Source organism: Hyperolius riggenbachi, chromosome 2 (genome assembly GCF_040937935.1).
Source record: "Hyperolius riggenbachi isolate aHypRig1 chromosome 2, aHypRig1.pri, whole genome shotgun sequence".
Taxonomy (NCBI): Eukaryota; Metazoa; Chordata; class Amphibia; order Anura; family Hyperoliidae; genus Hyperolius; species Hyperolius riggenbachi.
Window position 1 is genome coordinate 52,046,964 of NC_090647.1, and position 17,742 is coordinate 52,064,705.

At 44.3% G+C, this 17,742-nt stretch overlaps 1 protein-coding gene across 2 annotated transcripts in view; it reads left to right on the top strand.

The window, feature by feature from the left end:
- Nucleotides 1–17,742, top strand: part of LOC137543748 (cyclic nucleotide-binding domain-containing protein 2-like) — a 326,577-nt gene that overhangs the window by 73,987 nt on the left and 234,848 nt on the right. For both annotated transcript variants that reach the window (XM_068264880.1, XM_068264881.1), the window contains exons 4-6: nucleotides 8,927–9,038; nucleotides 13,424–13,498; nucleotides 15,802–15,893. In XM_068264880.1, coding sequence (XP_068120981.1) covers nucleotides 8,927–9,038; nucleotides 13,424–13,498; nucleotides 15,802–15,893 — 279 coding nt within the window. The remainder of the gene's footprint in view (nucleotides 1–8,926; nucleotides 9,039–13,423; nucleotides 13,499–15,801; nucleotides 15,894–17,742) is intronic.

Here is a 17,742-nt window from a genome sequence, read left to right on the forward strand (position 1 = left end):
TTGCTGCCATTCATGCACTCTTAATGGTAGAGGCCTAAAATTTGCTACAGTCAGTCACTGGGAGACTGGGGTTTAAATTCTGAAGGGATCAGGCCAAAAATAGCCAATTAGATTTGTTTAATTTCAATGGTAAAATGCAAAAATGTTCAAATTCCGTAAAGGTGCGGAGCCAAAAACAGCCAGATTTCTTTGCTGGATAAACTGCTTCCATTAGCACAATTTTGATGCCACGAACCCAAAAGCTCACAAACTTGGTCATTGAGTAGTGACTGTGTGTCCAGGTTACAAAAAGTGGGTGGGGTTAAAAACAGATTTTTCTGGGAAATTGTAAACTGCAGCTTTTCTTCACTGTTAATGGCAGGGTTCTTAAACTTAGCATGGCTGGTTACTGGGTGACTGGGATTCAGAAAGGTGGGAGGAGCCTAAAAATGGCAATCAAAAATCACATGTCACTTTTCAAGGAGAATATTAAAATTGCTGCCATTCTTGCACTTATGGCACAAGCCTCAAACCTGGTACAGTTGGCCATTGGGTCACTGGGGTTTAAATTCAGAAAAGGGGACAGAGCCACAAACGGTGAATCAGATTTGTTTCATTTCATGGGAAAATACAAATTATTGATGCCAAGGACCCCAGAGCTCACAAACTTGGTCATTGAGTAGTGACTTTGTGTCCAGGTTACAAAAAGTGGGCGGAGCCAAAAACAAATTTCACTGGGAAAGTTTAAACTGCAGCCCTTCTTACACTGTTTATGGCAGGGTTCACAAACTTTGCCCAGATGGTCACTGAGTGACTGAGATTAATATTCAGGGAAGTGGGTGGAGCCTATAATAGCCAATCAAAATTCACCTGTTGATTTTCAAGTGGAATATTTAAATTGCTGCCATTTTACACTGTTAATAGCAGATGCCTCAAACCTGCTACAGTTGGTCATTGGGTGACTGGGGTTCAAATGCTGGAGAGGGGCGGAGCCACAAACGGCCTATCTGATTTGTTTAATTTCTATGGGAATATACAAATTATTGATGCCAAGGACCCCAAATCTCACAAACTTAGTCATTGAGTGTTTGTGCGTTAGGGTTAGAAAGTGGGCGGAGCCCACACCAGTCAAATACATACCCGGGCAACGCCGGGTCATCAGTGGGTGGAGACAAATACAAATTTCACTGGGAAAATGTAAACTGCAGCCATTCTTACATTGTTAATGGCAGGGTTTTTAAACTTTGCACAGTTGGTCACTGGGTGACTGGGATTAATATTCAGAAAAGTGGGTGACCCTACAAAATTAGGCTCCACCTATTGCTTTTCAAGGGGAATATTTAATTGCTACCATTCTTGAACTGTTAATGGCACAGGCCTCAAACCTGGTACAGTTGGTTATTGGGTGACTGGGGTTCAAATTCAGAAAAGGGGGTGGAGCCACAAACAGCCAATCTGATTTTTCATTTCAATTCAAATTATTGATACCAAAGACAGCAAAGCTCACAAACTTGGTCATTAAGTAATTGTGTGTTAGGGTTATAAAAAGTATGCAGAGCCAACACCAGCTAAATACATACCCGGGCAACGCCGGGCAATCAGCTAGTTTACTATATAAAATCCACTGGAATCAAACTGCAGACAGTACTATACATCTGTTATGTAAATAGAACAAGTAGTTATTTACAGTACTTATATATTTGTTTTTTTTTCCTGGGATAGTATGACTGTCCCTGATACTTTAAAGGATTTCATGCTGTTGCTTATCTTTTAGAGCAGAGGGGAAGTTCTAAATTCAGGTCTGCTTTAAAGAGAAACCGTGACCAAGAATTGAACTTCATCCTGATCAGTAGCTGATCCCCCCTTTCCCATAAGAAATATTTTCCTTTTCTCAAACGGATCATCAGGGGGCTCTGTATGGCTGATATTGTGTTGAAACCCCTCCCACAGTGTGATGTCAGGACCATGGTGCTGACATCACACTGTGGGAGCCTTGTTGCATTGTGGGAAATAATAGCTGTTTACAACTTTCAAAAAAGCAAGCAGCATCTCCTTCCACTGACATCACCTGTCAGCAGTAAAAATGTCAACATGTGATAAATGTCAGAATGTATATCAGGGAGAGGAAAGATTGTCTGGAGCTCCTCTTTAAACTATAGACAAGGTGGTGGGTTGTTGGGGAAGGAAGGGGGGTGGTTGTGGGGGATTTATGTATGATTCCTCACATCCCCCTGGAATTCTTTCACATATGTGAATTACGTTAGCAGGCTGAATGCTTCTAACTGTCTAAAACCCGATGATAATGGATTGTGAGACACAATAGAACAGAGCTGTGAATTTGTTGTCTGGATCTGCCAGATTCCTCCCTCGGCTCTGCAAATTTTCAAAGTCACAAACAACACGCCGCGATGAGATGTGTGTTTCACTGGAGCACATCACACAGCTCTGAGGAAGTGTTAAAGTGGACCTGAACTCTTGCACAGGGCAGAAGGAAAACAGAGAGAAATTCACCCTGTATGTATTTAGAGAGTTCAGCCTGTCTAATTCCCCCTCATCAGTGTCTAATCACAACTGTAATTTCATCTCTCAGCTATGTCGGGTGTGTCAACACGGCTTTAACCACTTGAGGACCGTGGGCTTTACCCCCCTTAAGGACCAGGCACTTTTTTTCCATTCAGACCACTGCAGCTTTCACGGTTTATTGCTCGCTCATACAACCTACCACCTAAATGAATTTTGGCTCCTTTTCTTGTCACTAATAAAGCTTTCTTTTGGTGCTATTTGATTGCTGCTGCGATTTTTACTTTTTATTATATTCATCAAAAAAGACATGAATTTTGTCAAAAAAAATGATTTTTTTAACTTTCCGTGCTGACATTTTTCAAATAAAGTAAAATTTCTGTATACATGCAGCACGAAAAATGTGGACAAACATGTTTTTGATAAAAAAAACCATTCAGCCTATATTTATTGGTTTGGGTAAAAGTTATAGCGTTTACAAACTATGGTGCAAAAAGTGAATTTTCCCATTTTCCAGCATCTCTGACTATTCTGACCACCTGTCATGTTTCATGAGGGGCTAAAATTCCAGGATAGTATAAATACCCCCCAAATGACCCCATTTTGGAAAGAAGACATCCCAAAGTATTCACTGAGGCATAGTGAGTTCATAGAAGATTTTATTTTTTGTCACAAGTTAGCGGAAAATGACACTTTGTGACAAAAAAAAAAAAAAAAAAAGTTTCCATTTCTGCTAACTTGCGACAAAAAAAAAAAAATGAAATCTGCCACGGACTCACTATGCTCCTCTCTGAATACCTTGAAGTGTCTACTTTCCAAAATGGGGTGATTTGTGGGGTGTGTTTACTGTCCTGGCATTTTGGGGGGTGCCTAATTGTAAGCACCCCTGTAAAGCCTAAAGGTGCTCATTGGACTTTGGGCCCCTTAGCGCAGTTAGGCTGCAGAAAAGTGCCACACATGCGGTATTGCCATACTCAGGAGAAGTAGTATAATGTGTTTTGAGGTGTATTTTTACACATACCCATGCTGGGTGGGAGAAATATCTCTGTAAATGACAATTGTTTGATTTTTTTTTACACACAATTGTCCATTTCCAGAGATATTTCTCCCACTCAGCATGGGTATGTGTAAAAATACACCCCAAAACACATTATACTACTTCTCCTGAGTACGGCGATACCACATGTGTGGCACTTTTTTGCACCCTAACTGCGCTAAGGGGCCCAAAGTCCAATGAGTACCTTTAGGAATTCACAGGTCATTTTTGTTTCAAGACTACTCCTCACGGTTTAGGGCCCCTAAAATGGCAGGGCAGTATAGGAACCCCACTAATGACCCCATTTTAGAAAGAAGACACCCCAAGGTATTCTGTTAGGAGTATGGTGAGTTCATAGAAGATTTTATTTTTTATCACAAGTTAGCGGAAATTGATTTTAATTGTTTTTTTTCACAAAGTGTCATTTTCCGCTAAATCTTCTATGAACTTACCATACTCCTAATGGAATACTTTTAGGTCTCTTCTTTCTAGAATGGGGTCATTTGTGGGGTTCCTATACTGCCCTGGCATTTTAGGGGCCCTAAACCGTGAGGAGTAGTCTTGAAACCAAATGTCGCAAAATGACCTGTGAAATCCTAAAGGTACTCATTGGACTTTGGGCCCCTTAGCGTACTTAGGGTGTAAAAAAGTGCCACACATGTGGTATTGCCGTACTCAAGAGAAGTAGTATAATGTGTTTTGGGGTGTATTTTTACACATACCCATGCTGGGTGGGAGAAATATCTCTGTAAATGACAGTTGTTTGATTTTTTTTACACACAATTTTCCATTTACAGAAAGATTTCTCCCACCCAGCATGGGTATGTGTAAAAATACACCCCAAAACACATTATACTACTTTTCCTGAGAACGGTGGTACCACATGTGTGACACTTTTTTGCTATGATTAAGGACGTGTAACGTCCGAAACATGTCAGCATGTGGTGATGGATTTTAGCTTGTCATGTACGTGATTTAATAAAGCGAAGTTTTTTTCCACTGACCTGGTGCGGAATTCACTCTCTACTGTACTTTTTTGCAGCCTAGGTGCGCTAAGGGGCCCAACACTGGTCATTTTGAGGCATTTGTTTTCTAGACTACTCCTCACGGTTTAGGGCCCCTAAAATGCCAGGGCAGTATAGGAACTCCACAAGTGACCCCATTTTAGAAAGAAGACACCCCAAGGTATTCCGTTAGGTGTATGGCGAGTTCATAGAAGATTTTATTTTTTGTCACACCGCCCTGGCATTTTTAAAAACCGTGAGTAGTCTGGAAATCAAATGTCTCAAAATGACTGTTCAGGGGTATAAGCATCTGCAAATTTTGATGACAGGTGGTCTATGAGGGGGAGCGAGTTTTGTGGAACCGGTCATAAGCAGGGTGGCCTTTTAGATGACAGGTTGTATTGGGCCTGATCTGATGGATAGGAGTGCTAGGGGGGTGACAGGAGGTGATTGATGGGTGTCTCAGGGGGTGGTTAGAGGGGAAAATAGATGCAACCAATGCACTGGGGAGGTGATCGGAAGGGGGTCTGAGGGGGATCTGAGGGTTTGGCCGAGTGATCAGGAGCCCACACAGGGCAAATTAGGGCCTGATCTGATGGGTAGCTGTGCAAGGGGGTGACAGGAGTTGAGTGATGGGTGCCTCAAGGTGTGATTAGAGGGGGGAATAGATGCAAGCAATGCACTGGCGAGGTGATCAGGGCTGGGGTCTGAGGGCGTTCTGAGGGTGTGGGCGGGTGATTGAGGGCCCTAGGGGCAAATAGGGGTCTAATCTGATAGGTAGCAGTGACAGGGGGTGATTGATGGGTAATTAGTGGGTGTTTAGGGTAGAGAACAGATGTAAACACTGCACTTGGGAGGTGATCTGACGTCGGATCTGCGGGCGATCTATTGGTGTGGGTGGGTGATCAGATTGCCCGCAAGGGGCAGGTTAGGGGCTGATTGATGGGTGGCAGTGACAGGGGGTGATTGATGGGTGGCCGTGACAGGGGGTGATTGATGGGTGATTGACAGGTGATCAGTGGGTTATTACAGGGAAGAACAGATGTGAATATTGCACTGGCGAATTGATAAGGGGGGGGGGGGGGGGGTCTGAGGGCAATCTGAGCGTGTAGGCGGGTGATTGGGTGCCTGCAAGGGGAAGATCAGGGTCTGATCTGATGGGTAACAGTGACAGGTGGTGATAGGGGGTGATTGATGGGTAATAAGTGGATGTTTAGGGTGGAGAACAGATGTAAACACTGCACTTGGGAGGTGATCTGACGTCGGATCTGCGGGCGATCTATTGGTGTGGGTGGGTGATCAGATTGCCCGCGAGGGGCAGGTTAGGGGGTGATTGATGGGTGGCAGTGACAGGGGGTGATTGATGGGTGGCAGTGAAAGGGGGTGATTGATGGGTGATTGACAGGTGATCAGTGGGTTATTACAGGGAAGAACAGATGTAAATATTGCACTGGCGAATTGATAAGGGTGGGTCTGAGGGCAATCTGAGCGTGTAGGCGGGTGATTGGGTGCCCGCAAGGGGCAGATTAGGGTCTGATCTGATGGGTAACAGTGACAGGTGGTGATAGGGGGTGATTGATGGGTAATTAGTGGGTGTTTAGGGTAGAGAACAGATGTAAACACTGCACTTGGGAGGTGACCTGACGTCGGATCTGCGGGCGATCTATTGGTGTGGGTGGGTGATCAGATTGCCCGCAAGGGGCAGGTTAGGGGCTGATTGATGGGTGGCAGTGAAAGGGGGTGATTGATGGGTGATTGACAGGTGATTGACAGGTGATCAGGGGGATAGATGCATACAGTACACAGGGGGGGGGGGGGGTCTGGGGAGAATCTGAGGGGTGGGGGGGGGGGGTGATCAGGAGGGAGCAGGGGGCAGTTTAGGGCATAATAAGCGCTTTGAGCCCGACAGGAGAAAGGCGCTATACAAATACTGCAATTATTTAAAAAAAATAGCGTTGACAGATAGTGACAGGAAGTGATTGATGGGTGATTAGGGGGGTGATTGGGTGCAAACAGTGGTCTGGGGGGGTGGGCAGGGGGGGGGGGGGTCTGAGGGGTGCTGTGGGCTATCAGGGGGCAGGGGGGGGGGGGAATCAGTGTGCTTGGGTGCAGACTAGGGTGGCTGCAGCCTGCCCTGGTGGTCCCTCGGACACTGGGACCACCAGGGCAGGAGGCAGCCTGTATAATACACTTTGTATACATTACAAAGTGTATTATACACTTTGTATGCGGCGATCCGGGTGCTAGTAACCCGCCGGCGCTTCCGAACAGCGAAAACAAAACTAGCTGGTGGTGGTGGACAGGAGGATCCGTGAGTGACTGCGAGTGCACGGGATGGCTGCAGGGGGCTGGTAGAAGCCCCAGGTGAGTAAAACTCATTTTTTATTCCAGGCTTAAGTATCCCTTTAAAGAAACACTGAAGCGAGATAAAATCAATGCGTTTAACTTTTATTAATGTTAAACACTATAGCTAGCAAAACGAGGTGTTTATACCCAGGGCCGGGCCGAGGCCTAGGCTGGAGAGGCTCCAGCCTCAGGGCGCAGTGTAGGAGGGAGCGCACAATTCATTCAGCTGTCATTCCTAATTGTGTTTGAAGCAGAAAGAAATAAGAAAAGGAGATACACGGCAGTGACTGCAAGCCAGATAACTAGATATTAAGGTGTTGGGGAGGTTGTGGGCCCTGTGGCCCTCTTAGTCTAATAGCAATCAGTGTGTGACGGCTGGGGTGGAGGGATGGAGGGGCTCCCTTTGGTGTCTCAGTCTTGGGTGCTGGAGGACCTTGTCCCTGCTCTGTTTATACCCCCCAAATCCCCTCTGCAAAATCCACTACTTTCTTGGTCATGGATTTTGCTGCCCATGGAGGCAGAGCTTTGAGCTGCAGCTCTGCCTCCATTCACGTTAATCCACCGCGGATTTCTGCCTCTCCCCGCCCCTCTCAGTGAAGGAAGACTGAGAGGGGCGGGGAGTGGTGGCGATCAGCGGGGATTGACGCGCGAAGAGGCAGAGCTACAGCCGTAAGCTTTGCCTCAATCAGGAAGCACTCCCCGCAGTTTGCACACGGGATTTGAGGGGTATAACCCGCAGCGTTTTAGCACTAGCTATAGTGCTTAACATTAATAAAAGTTAAAAGCATTGATTTTATCTCCCTTCAGAGTCTCTTTAAAGAGGAACTGTTGTAAAATAACATGATGAATAATTTTTTGTTTTTTTTACAATATTAATCTATAGATTATTTATTCAATATTTGCCCATTGTAAAATCTTTCCTCTCCCTGATTTACATTCATCAGCACTGCAGAATGTTTGTTTTTGAGAATCCTGAAGCCAGTGAAAATAATGCCTGGTTTCCCAGAATGCTTTGGGAGAAGAATTCCACAAAACAGCCTGGGCTAAGCATCACTGGAAGGGTGGGGCTACATACCAATTTACAGCAATATATAAATGTAGGAAGTGTTTTTAATGCTGAAACCAGGAAAATGACAGTAAAAATGGCTATCTTGAATAGTTTACTGCATTCTACTATATGTCACTTCAGCACCTCTTTAATAAAGTGGACTTAAACTCTTACACAGGACACATGGAAAACAGAGAGAAATGCACCCTGTGCGTTTTTAGAGAGAAGAGCCTGCCTAATTCACTCTCATCTATAAGTAATCACAAGAGTAATTTGATGTATCAGCTGTGTCAGCACATACATTGTCCGTTCTGGGCAGACACAGCTAATATGTAAATACAGGAGATTAACCCTTTCTCTGTTTCCATAAAATCAGGAAGTAGATACACTACAGTTTTATTGCAGGAGTTCTGTAAGCTGTAACAAAGAAATGTTTTTCTTTAAAGGTTATTATGTTGTTGCTTATCTTTTAGAGCAGAGAGGAAGTGCTGAGGTCAGGTCCGCTTTAATGACATAGCTTTAGTGACCAGTATCTGACTTGCCTGCCTTTGCTGTGATTGGCTGAATCCTGGCTGGTTGCTCTGGACAACTGCCCCATTTTTCTCCAGTTTTGATAAATCCACCCGCATGTGTCTGGTCACAAAAAGCAGAGACAGGGACCGCTATTTGTTTTATGCTGAACTATCCTTATTGCTTCTGCTAACTGCTGCTAATAAATGACAGGTCAGCTTCCATTTGTCCAAGGGGGTCTGTAGTGCTCTGCCTTCTGTACATGTTACAGGCTTTTAAGGCCTCAGTTTGTCCAGGGTGAGAGATGTGGAAGACAGATTACGCCCAGCATCCATTTGCAGGAACACAAAGTCGCGTTCTGTGAGCAGCAGATAGAGATGACTTGTACTGATGCATGCAGTGCACTCTCTGCTGACTCCCCGACATCCTACACACACTGTATTTTATAACTGCGACTGATGCTCTTCTCTCTCTTCCATAAAGAGACTACGCCGCGTCCCGGACCGAGCCCATCTCCTTCAGCGAATATGTCGGCTTCGAGACAGAAACAGAAAACCTGCTGTTTGACCGCTCTCTTTTCAAAGCTAAAATGGAGGTATGCTATTATTGTGTGCCTTTCTTAGTGAGCCTCTGTCCTGTGCATGTGGAGTACAGCAACATTTGTGACAACAATATAGAATTCTTATACAGTTATATGAAAATCAGCAAAAAATTGGCAGCGCTCCTAATTAGGCTGCAAGTGTAATGAAACCAACAAAGGTGTGCAGCGCCCCCCAGGGACTTAAATACACACCTTGAATACAAATCAGATGCAAAACTATGCACTAAACCCTTATCTCCTAATCAGGCTGCAACTAAAATGAAACCAACAGAGGTGTGCAGCGCCCGCCAGGGACTTATAGGAAACATCAAGCTAAAAAATGAAAAATCAGCTTTACTCACCTGGGGCTTTATCCAGCCCCTTGCAGCCGACAGTCCCACGCTGATAGCTCCGCTCTCCGCCGTCGTCCCGGGCTCCCCGGGCCTGCGTGAAGCACCGCTGTCAATCACGGCCACGTTATCCGCAGCGTACTGCGCAGGACAACATAACAAAATTATAACAAAATGAGACAGGTGCATACATTTGTAGACACCTCCTACAGTGTCCGGATTCTAAATGGAGGTATTTTAGATCATTGGGGTTGATTCACTATCACTATAGCTCCCCTTACTGCTCGCTTAGTGTGCCTTTTCAGAGTTAACGTGCCTTATCAGCGTTAACGTGCCTTATCAGAGTAGCATAGCGAGCGTTACGAATTTATGCCTGCTAATTGGCACCACTCATCTTGCCCTGAGCCCCTGCGGGTCCAATCAGAGGCGGGACAAGGTTCTCCAGCACCCAAGGCTGAGACACCAAAGTGCGCCCCTCCATCCCTCCCACCCCAGCCATCACACACTGATTGCTATTAGACTTTAGTGGCGCCCTAAGGCCCCCAACACCTTAATCTCTAGTTATCTGGCTTGCAGTCACTGCCATCTTATTTCTCTCTGCTTCAAACACAATAGGGGAATGATAGCTGAGTGAGCTGTGCGCCCCCTACTACACTGCGCCCTGAGGCTGGAGCCTCTCTTGCCTCTGCCTAGGCCCGGTCCTGGGTCCAATCACTTTAAAGGACATTATCCCCGCACACTGATTGGCACAATAGGCTACCTGTCATTTGACAGGAAACTTGACAGGCAGCTTTTTGGGCCAATCAAAGTGCGGGGATAATGTCCTTTAAAGTGATTGGACCCGCAGAAGCTCAGGGCAGAATGAGTGGAGCTCTTGTCAAGTTTGTAGCGCTCGCTATGCTACTCTGATAAGGCACCTTAACGCTGATAAGGCACATTAACCCTGATAAGGCACATTAATGTCGTGCATACATGGCTCATTTTATGCGCACGGATCGATTGCCACTCGCCCCCGCCGGCGCTTCCTTATCACCGCTCGATTCCCTGCCATTATCCGCCGGTGGGAATGGAGCGGGCGCGGGGTGAGCGGCATGATCGGGCCAGCTGAATATTATCAGCTGGTCGATACACTGTACAGAAACGTACCGTGTATCCCCAGCATTACTCTAATAAAAGGGAAGCTATAGTGATAGTGAATCAACCCCATTCTCCCATACAAAATCTCTCCAGTTTACTTAAAGAGAAACTCCAACCAAGAATTGAACTTTATCCTAATCAGTAGCTGATACCCCCTTTTACATGAGAAATAGAATGATTTACACAAACAGACCATCAGGGGGCGCTGTGTGACTAATTTTGTGCTGAAACCCCTCCCACAAGAGGCTCTGAATACTGCGGTACTCTGGGCAAACTGCCACAATGTAACAATGTTCACAGACAGGAAATGGCTGTTTAAAGCTGTCTGTAACAGCCAGAGCAGCTAGAAACAGCTACATAACTTGCCCACAGTAACAATGTCACCATGTAATACATGTCAGAATGTGAATCTGGGAGAGGAAAGATTTTACAATGAGCAAACACTGACTAAATCATTTATACATAATAATTGTAAAAATGAAGCACTTTTTTTATTAAATTATTTTCACTGGAGTTCCTCTTTAACCTCCCTGGCGGTAAGCCCGAGCTGAGCTCGGGCTATGCCGCCGGGAGGCACCGCTCAGGCCCAGCTGGGCCGATTTGCATAATTTTTTTTTTGTTACACGCAGCTAGCACTTTGCTAGCTGCGTGTAACCTCCGATCGCCGCCGCTGCCCGCCGATCCGCTGCTATACCCGTCTCCGCAGCCGCCCCCCCCCCCAGACCCCGTGCGCTGCCTGGCCAATCAGTGCCAGGCAGCGCCGTGGGGTGGATCGGATTCCCCTTTGACGTCACGACGTCGATGACGTCGGTGACGTCATCCCGCCCCGTCGCCATGGCGACGGGGGAAGCCCTCCAAGAGATCCCGTTCTTTGAACGGGATCTCTTGATCTCCGTTCGCCGGCGGCGATCGGAGGGGCTGTCGGGATGCCGCTCAGCAGCGGCTATCATGTAGCAAGACATTGTCTCGCTACATGAAAGAAAAAAAAAAAAATTTTTAAAAAAAGGTATTTGCTGCCCCCTGGCGGATTTTAACAAACCGCCAGGGAGGTTAAAGGACCACTATTGCGAAAAAAATAGGCAGTTAAAATCTGACAGAACCGACAGGTTTTGGGCCAGTTCAACTCCTCTTGGGGGATTCTCAGGGTTTTCTTATGCTGGGTACACACGATGAGATTTCCCGTTCGATTCCCGGATCGATTCGATTAAATCAAACATGTTCGATTGGATTTCGATAGTTTTTTCCGTCGATTTTGCATACCTATCATGAAAAAATCGATCGAAATCCAATCGAACATGTTTGATTTAATCGAATCGATCCGGGAATCGAACGGGAAATCTCATCGTGTGTACCCAGCATTAGTTTTCAACAGCATTTCCTGAACAGCAGTTGCAAAGTCTAACTGACAAAATAGTGTGCAAGTGAGTAAGGAGGCCGGCTGGTGTCTTACTATTTTGGCAGTTAAACTGCTGTTCGGGAAATGCTGTTGAAAACAAAGAAAACCCTGAGAATCGCCCATAAGGAGATGGACTGGCCCAAAACCTGTCGGTTTTGTTAGATTTTAGCTTTTAGCTGCCTCCTTTTTTCGCGATAGTGGTCCTTTAAAGTTATGGTTAGCTGCCGAGCATGGACAGCCTGCTTCAAATCATCCAATACATTTCTGAATGACTGTGATGGCCAAATGCAGAACTTTGTACTTCTCTCTCTGCATTATCTTGCAGAGGGATATCTGCATGCATGCCTTTCTAGATTTTGACCCGGGCCTTGGGTAATTGTCTTGTTGGAATATCCGACCCCTGCGTAACTTCAACTTTTACAGGCCAGCGGGTGCGACGTTATTGTCGCACCGCGCACTATTACCGGCCAGCCGCACTGTGCGCGATGTGGGTGGTCCTGTGCGCGATGTGGCTTTGCGCTGCTGTTAATGCGCGCAAAGCTACATTTCGGGCATTAAGTGGCTTTTCACTCTGGCGCTAACACTTAGGGCCGGATAGTGAATCAAGCCCTAAGAGTAGCCCAGCTTGCCACACATGACTGCTCTCCTTAAGGCGGCTTGATGCAGTTTGTACTGTTAGGGCCAGTGCAAACCAAAAAGTGTAATCGCAAACACTCAGCGCTTTTTGAAGTGATTTTTCAGAGCGATTCTAGGCATGTGCCTAGCGATTTTCTAATCATGCCTAGAAATTTTTGGAGCGTTTGGGTGTAGTGTTTGCTGTTTTTTGTTACAGTAGAGCTGGAACTGAACAGCTTTTGTTATTTTTTTGTTACAGTAGAGCTGGAACTGAACAGCTTCTGTAACAAAAAACGATTGGAAAATCGCTTTGTTCTAGCGATTTTCAGAGCGATTTTCCACTTTCCTTTACTTAACATGGAGGCTGAATCGCCCCAGAAAACCGCAGAAATGCTGCAGGACTCGCGTTTGGGAAAAAAGCTCATCGCTCTGGTGTGATCCATCCCATTCAAATACATTATCCAAGCGCTTTTCAAAGCATTTTTAAAAGGCTTTCAGAATCGCTCTTGGTTTGCACCAGCCCTGACTCGGGAGAGGCGTCAAAAATGAATTAAGCATTTATTATCAAACATTTGTTACAACAGGGAAAAAAGTAATTTCAGGCTTGTAAAGCTTCCTTGATAAATGACTTCCCCAGCAAATATGGAGATTACTAGAAATGTGAGTTAATTATGACTAGTTCTAGTTAGCAATGTGTTTGTCCTCACAGCTTATGATCAGCAAAACATTGTCCTGACAAGCGATCTTGTCTCTGCGTTTTCTTTCTAGGGTGTATTTTTTTCACCTTTCCACACAGTTTTGCTTGTTCGGACTATTATTTGCTCATCGGTACTCATGAGATACATTTTAATGTGATGCATTATAACATTTCTTTTTCTTATTATGTTTCTGGTGATGTGAAGATGGTTCTGAGCTCTGAAGCCAAACAAATTCTATCAAGCCCCCTCGCAGAAAGGAAACCAGAAGAGGCAAAGCTGGTAAGTTGGTGAAATTAACCTATTAAATGGTTCCTAATATCCTTTGATGAAGATCTCAAAGGGTACCTTAAAGGACACCCGAGGCGAAAATACATTTATGAAATAGACATTGTATCTATCTTCCTTCTCCTAAAAATGACTTTTTAAGATATTCTACAGTTTTATTTTTTGTTTAAATCTACTTTTTAAGTTTTAACTGTTTTATTGTTTTTGCTCAATGACACATTCATTGAATATGCCAGAGCTAAAATCTATTAACTATTGACCATGTTTATCTCTTTCCCGCTCTCAGAAGCCATTTTCTGCTAGGAAAGTGTTTAATAGTTGGAATTTCTTATCAGTGAGGGTCACACTGTAGTTACTTCCTGTCTGAGTCAGGACTGAGTCAGCCACTTACATACCTGATATTTAACTCTTTCAGGCAGAGAAAGAAAAAAAAGGAACACAGCATAGTTATTTGTGTACTAGGCACTGTACATACCTATGTCTATCTAATTATGTCACATGTCACCTCGGGTATCCTTTAAGTGAACCTATGTTGCCCAGTTTAACTTATCTGGACCTTTTTCTAGCCTCCTGTAGACCTTCAGGTTTCTCGCTGTCATTCTGGTCTGATCCTTTTTTCCATATTGCTTTAAAATGGTGGTCTGTTTAAAGTGGACCTGAACTCAAAACTTTCTCTCTGCTCTCTTTCTTTGTTACAGTTGATGCAAATCCTGCAATAAATCTGCAGAGTGTCTACTTCATGCTTTCATAGAAGCAGACATAGGGTTAACATCTTGTGTTTACAAATTAGCTGCTCTGCTGAGGCAGCCAGCTGACACATCCGAGAGATCAAATTACAGTTGTGATTAGTCACGGAGGAGAGTTATTAGATAATCTCTATAAATACATACAGGGTGCATTTGTCTATGTTTCCATTCTGTCCTGTGCAAGAGTTTAGGTCAATTTTATTAATAATGTGGAACACCCTTCTTCAGTAGTTTTTCCTTTGATTGGGATCACCCGGCAAACTAATCATCCCAGGTGTCAGGCTAAAAAGGCAGAAAAGGTTGTTTGTTTGTTTTTTACAGAGACACATATGCACAGAGGGAGATACTGTTTGCTTGGCAGCTGGAAACAGCTGTTATTTCCCACAATTCAGCAAAGCTCACAGACAGGAAACTGTCAGGACCTTGGTCATGACATCACACTACTGTGGGAGGGGTTTCACTACAATATCAGCCATACAGACCCCCAGATGATATATTCAAGAAAAGGTAAAGCTTTCTCGTGGGAAAGGGGGATCAGCTACTGATTGGGATGAAGTTTAAAGGGGCACTATGGCAAAAAAATTTAAAATTCAAAATATTTGCAAACATAGACAAAGAAGAAGTATATTTTTTCCAGAATAAAATTAGCCATAAATTACATTTCTCCTATGTTTTTGTCACTTACGGTAGGTAGTAGAAATCTGACAGAAGCGACAGGTTTTGGACTAGTCCATCTCTTCATAGGGGATTCTCAGCAAGGTGTTTATTCTTTATAAAGATATTCCCTAAAAAGGATTTAAACAATGATGGCCAGCTTCCCTGCTCACTACACAGTTTTTTGGCAGTTGGACAAAGCAACTGCCAGTCACTAAGTGCTTTTGAAAATAAATAAATCCCTAAAAATCCCCTATGAAGAGATGGACTAGTCCAAAACCTGTTGCTTCTCTCAGATTTCTACTAGCTTCTGTAAGTGACAGCAACATAGGAGAAAAGTAATTTATGGCTCATTTTACTCTGGAGGAAATGTACTTCTTATTTGTATGTGTTTGCACATATTTTAAATCGAATAATGTTTCGCCATAGTGCCCCTTTAATTCTTGGTTACAGTTCCTCTTTGAGGACGGTACTGTCAAAGATCTATACATGGACTTTTCCATAAAGTCCCAAATATTATACTTTCAATTTTATTTTCTGCATATGCCGCAGATCCCAGTAAATTTAAGCTGCATTTCATGGTGCCAATCCTCCCGCCTTTTCAAAGTTGCTATTAATGTTCAGCAGGCAGCCGGTAGTGGAGCTGTCCATCGCTTGTACTAAATTACATTTATAATTATTTTGTTCCATATCGATCATCCAAATGATATTTCAGTACCCTAACACGGTTTAGCATTCGCAAACAATTTATTTGGCGGTGGGTGCTGCGATTGAAGAGGCCTGACTAGCGATGAGGATGTGAAGCCTTTCTAATGCCAGGATGGATTGCAAAGTCAATGAATTGTGACAATATAATATATATTTTCCATATGTATGAGCCCGTGTCTTCACTTACAGGCCATGCTATCTCTAAGGACAACGGTGAGCTCCTACGCCGCCTATCCTGTTCACGTACAAGAGGAAATTGCCAAGGTTGGCTGGTATGAGTGGTATGTATAATAATGTATTTTTCCTTAAAGCAGCAGGGACAGCCATACTATCCCCGGACAAAAACACATATATAAGTAGATAAATACTTGATCTACTTACATAACACATGTATTGTACTGTCCACGATTTGATTTCAGTGAATTTTATATAGTAAATACAGAGAATCCTGTTCCACTTCCTGGCATTATGGAATCTTGATTCCCTCTGACTGAAGCCAATCCTGCTGTCATTTCCTCCTTTACTTTTTTTTTCATCCTAGAAACTGCATTGTCATAGCTAGCTTGCTTTGTAAACACGTATAAGCGCAGCATAGATCAGATTTCAGCAGCTCACTGAACTGCCCTCAGCCAATCAGTGAAGAGCAGGAATGTGGGAGGGGTGATGACAAGCTTCCGTCTCATTGGCAATGGCAAAAAAAGAGGCAGGCTGACTGAGATGAGACTTATTACAGCAGAAACATTTCTGAATAGACTGAAGTGCTCGCAATGCAGGGTCAGGTTGTATATTAAACACAGAGCCGTAAATGGAATTTGATTTGAAGGATGACAATCCCTCTTCAAAAGTCAACTTCAAGCAGAAATCTTTTCCTAACTTTGTGAACGCAGTTTTTCCCCCCAACTCTGCAAATACTCTTGTTTAATGGCTTATTTCCTCAGGCTTCCGCGTCAGTTTCCGAATTGGACGCTACACCCATCCTGGTGCGCAGCTGTAGCAGCTTCCTCAGAACAGAAAGGAACACAGAAAGAATCCAGGATATTACAATACCATAGAGATCATCACAGCACATTACAGATAGTGACATCTTGTGGTTGCTTTACTATACTGCAGTTTAAAGGACAACCAAAATGAGAGTAATATGGAGGCTGCCATATGTATTCCATTTTGAACAATACCAGTTGCCTGGCAGCCCTGTTTATCTATTTGGCTGCAGTAGTGTCTGAATAACACTAGAAACAAACATGTAGCCAATCCAGTCAGATGTGACAATAATGCCAGAAGCTCCTGATGTGCTGCATGCTTGTTCAGGGTCTATGGTTAAAAGTTTAAGAGGCAGAGGATCAGCAGGACAGCCAGGCAACTGGTATTGCTTAAAAGGAAATAAATATGCCAGACACCATATCCCTCTAACTTCAGTTGTCCTTTAAACGTGCCATTTTGGATAGCGCGGGCTATGGTGCAATCTGATGTGGCCGGAGCACGGTGGGCTATAGAAGAAACATGATTTGTATTGGAAGCGTAGCACATGAACCACATTTATTCCAAAGAGCTGCCCCATCCCCCCGCATGTCACAGCCGCGGTTCACCAGTAGATGATCGCTCAGCTTGACGCTCATAATGATGTCACCAGCAGCGTGTATCGGTATACAAGGATCTGCACTCAGGGACACGTCTCGTAGACATTTCATAACCATTCAGGCCTACAACTATCTGCCGTTAACGAGAAGAGGAAATGCAACAAGTTTAACTAACGTAAGAAGAGCCAATGAGGAAATTAAAGTTGAGCCAGCGGCTTGCAGCGATGAGCGATGATAGGAAAACACTTTTTTTTTGATGAACAATGAGCTGATTGGTAGCGGGGAAAAAAATCAAGCAAAACAGAAATGATATGAAATCCTGAAGGTGGTCGAGATGGGGGCTGTAAGCGACGCATGAGGCTGAGGTTATCTTATTACACAAGCTCTGATCCCGGGATTTGTAATATAAAGTCTGGACACAGCTGCTACATTCCACACCTCATCTCAAAGCTTTGGCCTTCCATGGCAAGATAAACAGAGCAGATGCCAAAGAGAACCTCGTAAATCTGAGGCAAGGGTTCGCCATCTAGTGGCACCGGCCCCTTCTAGCACA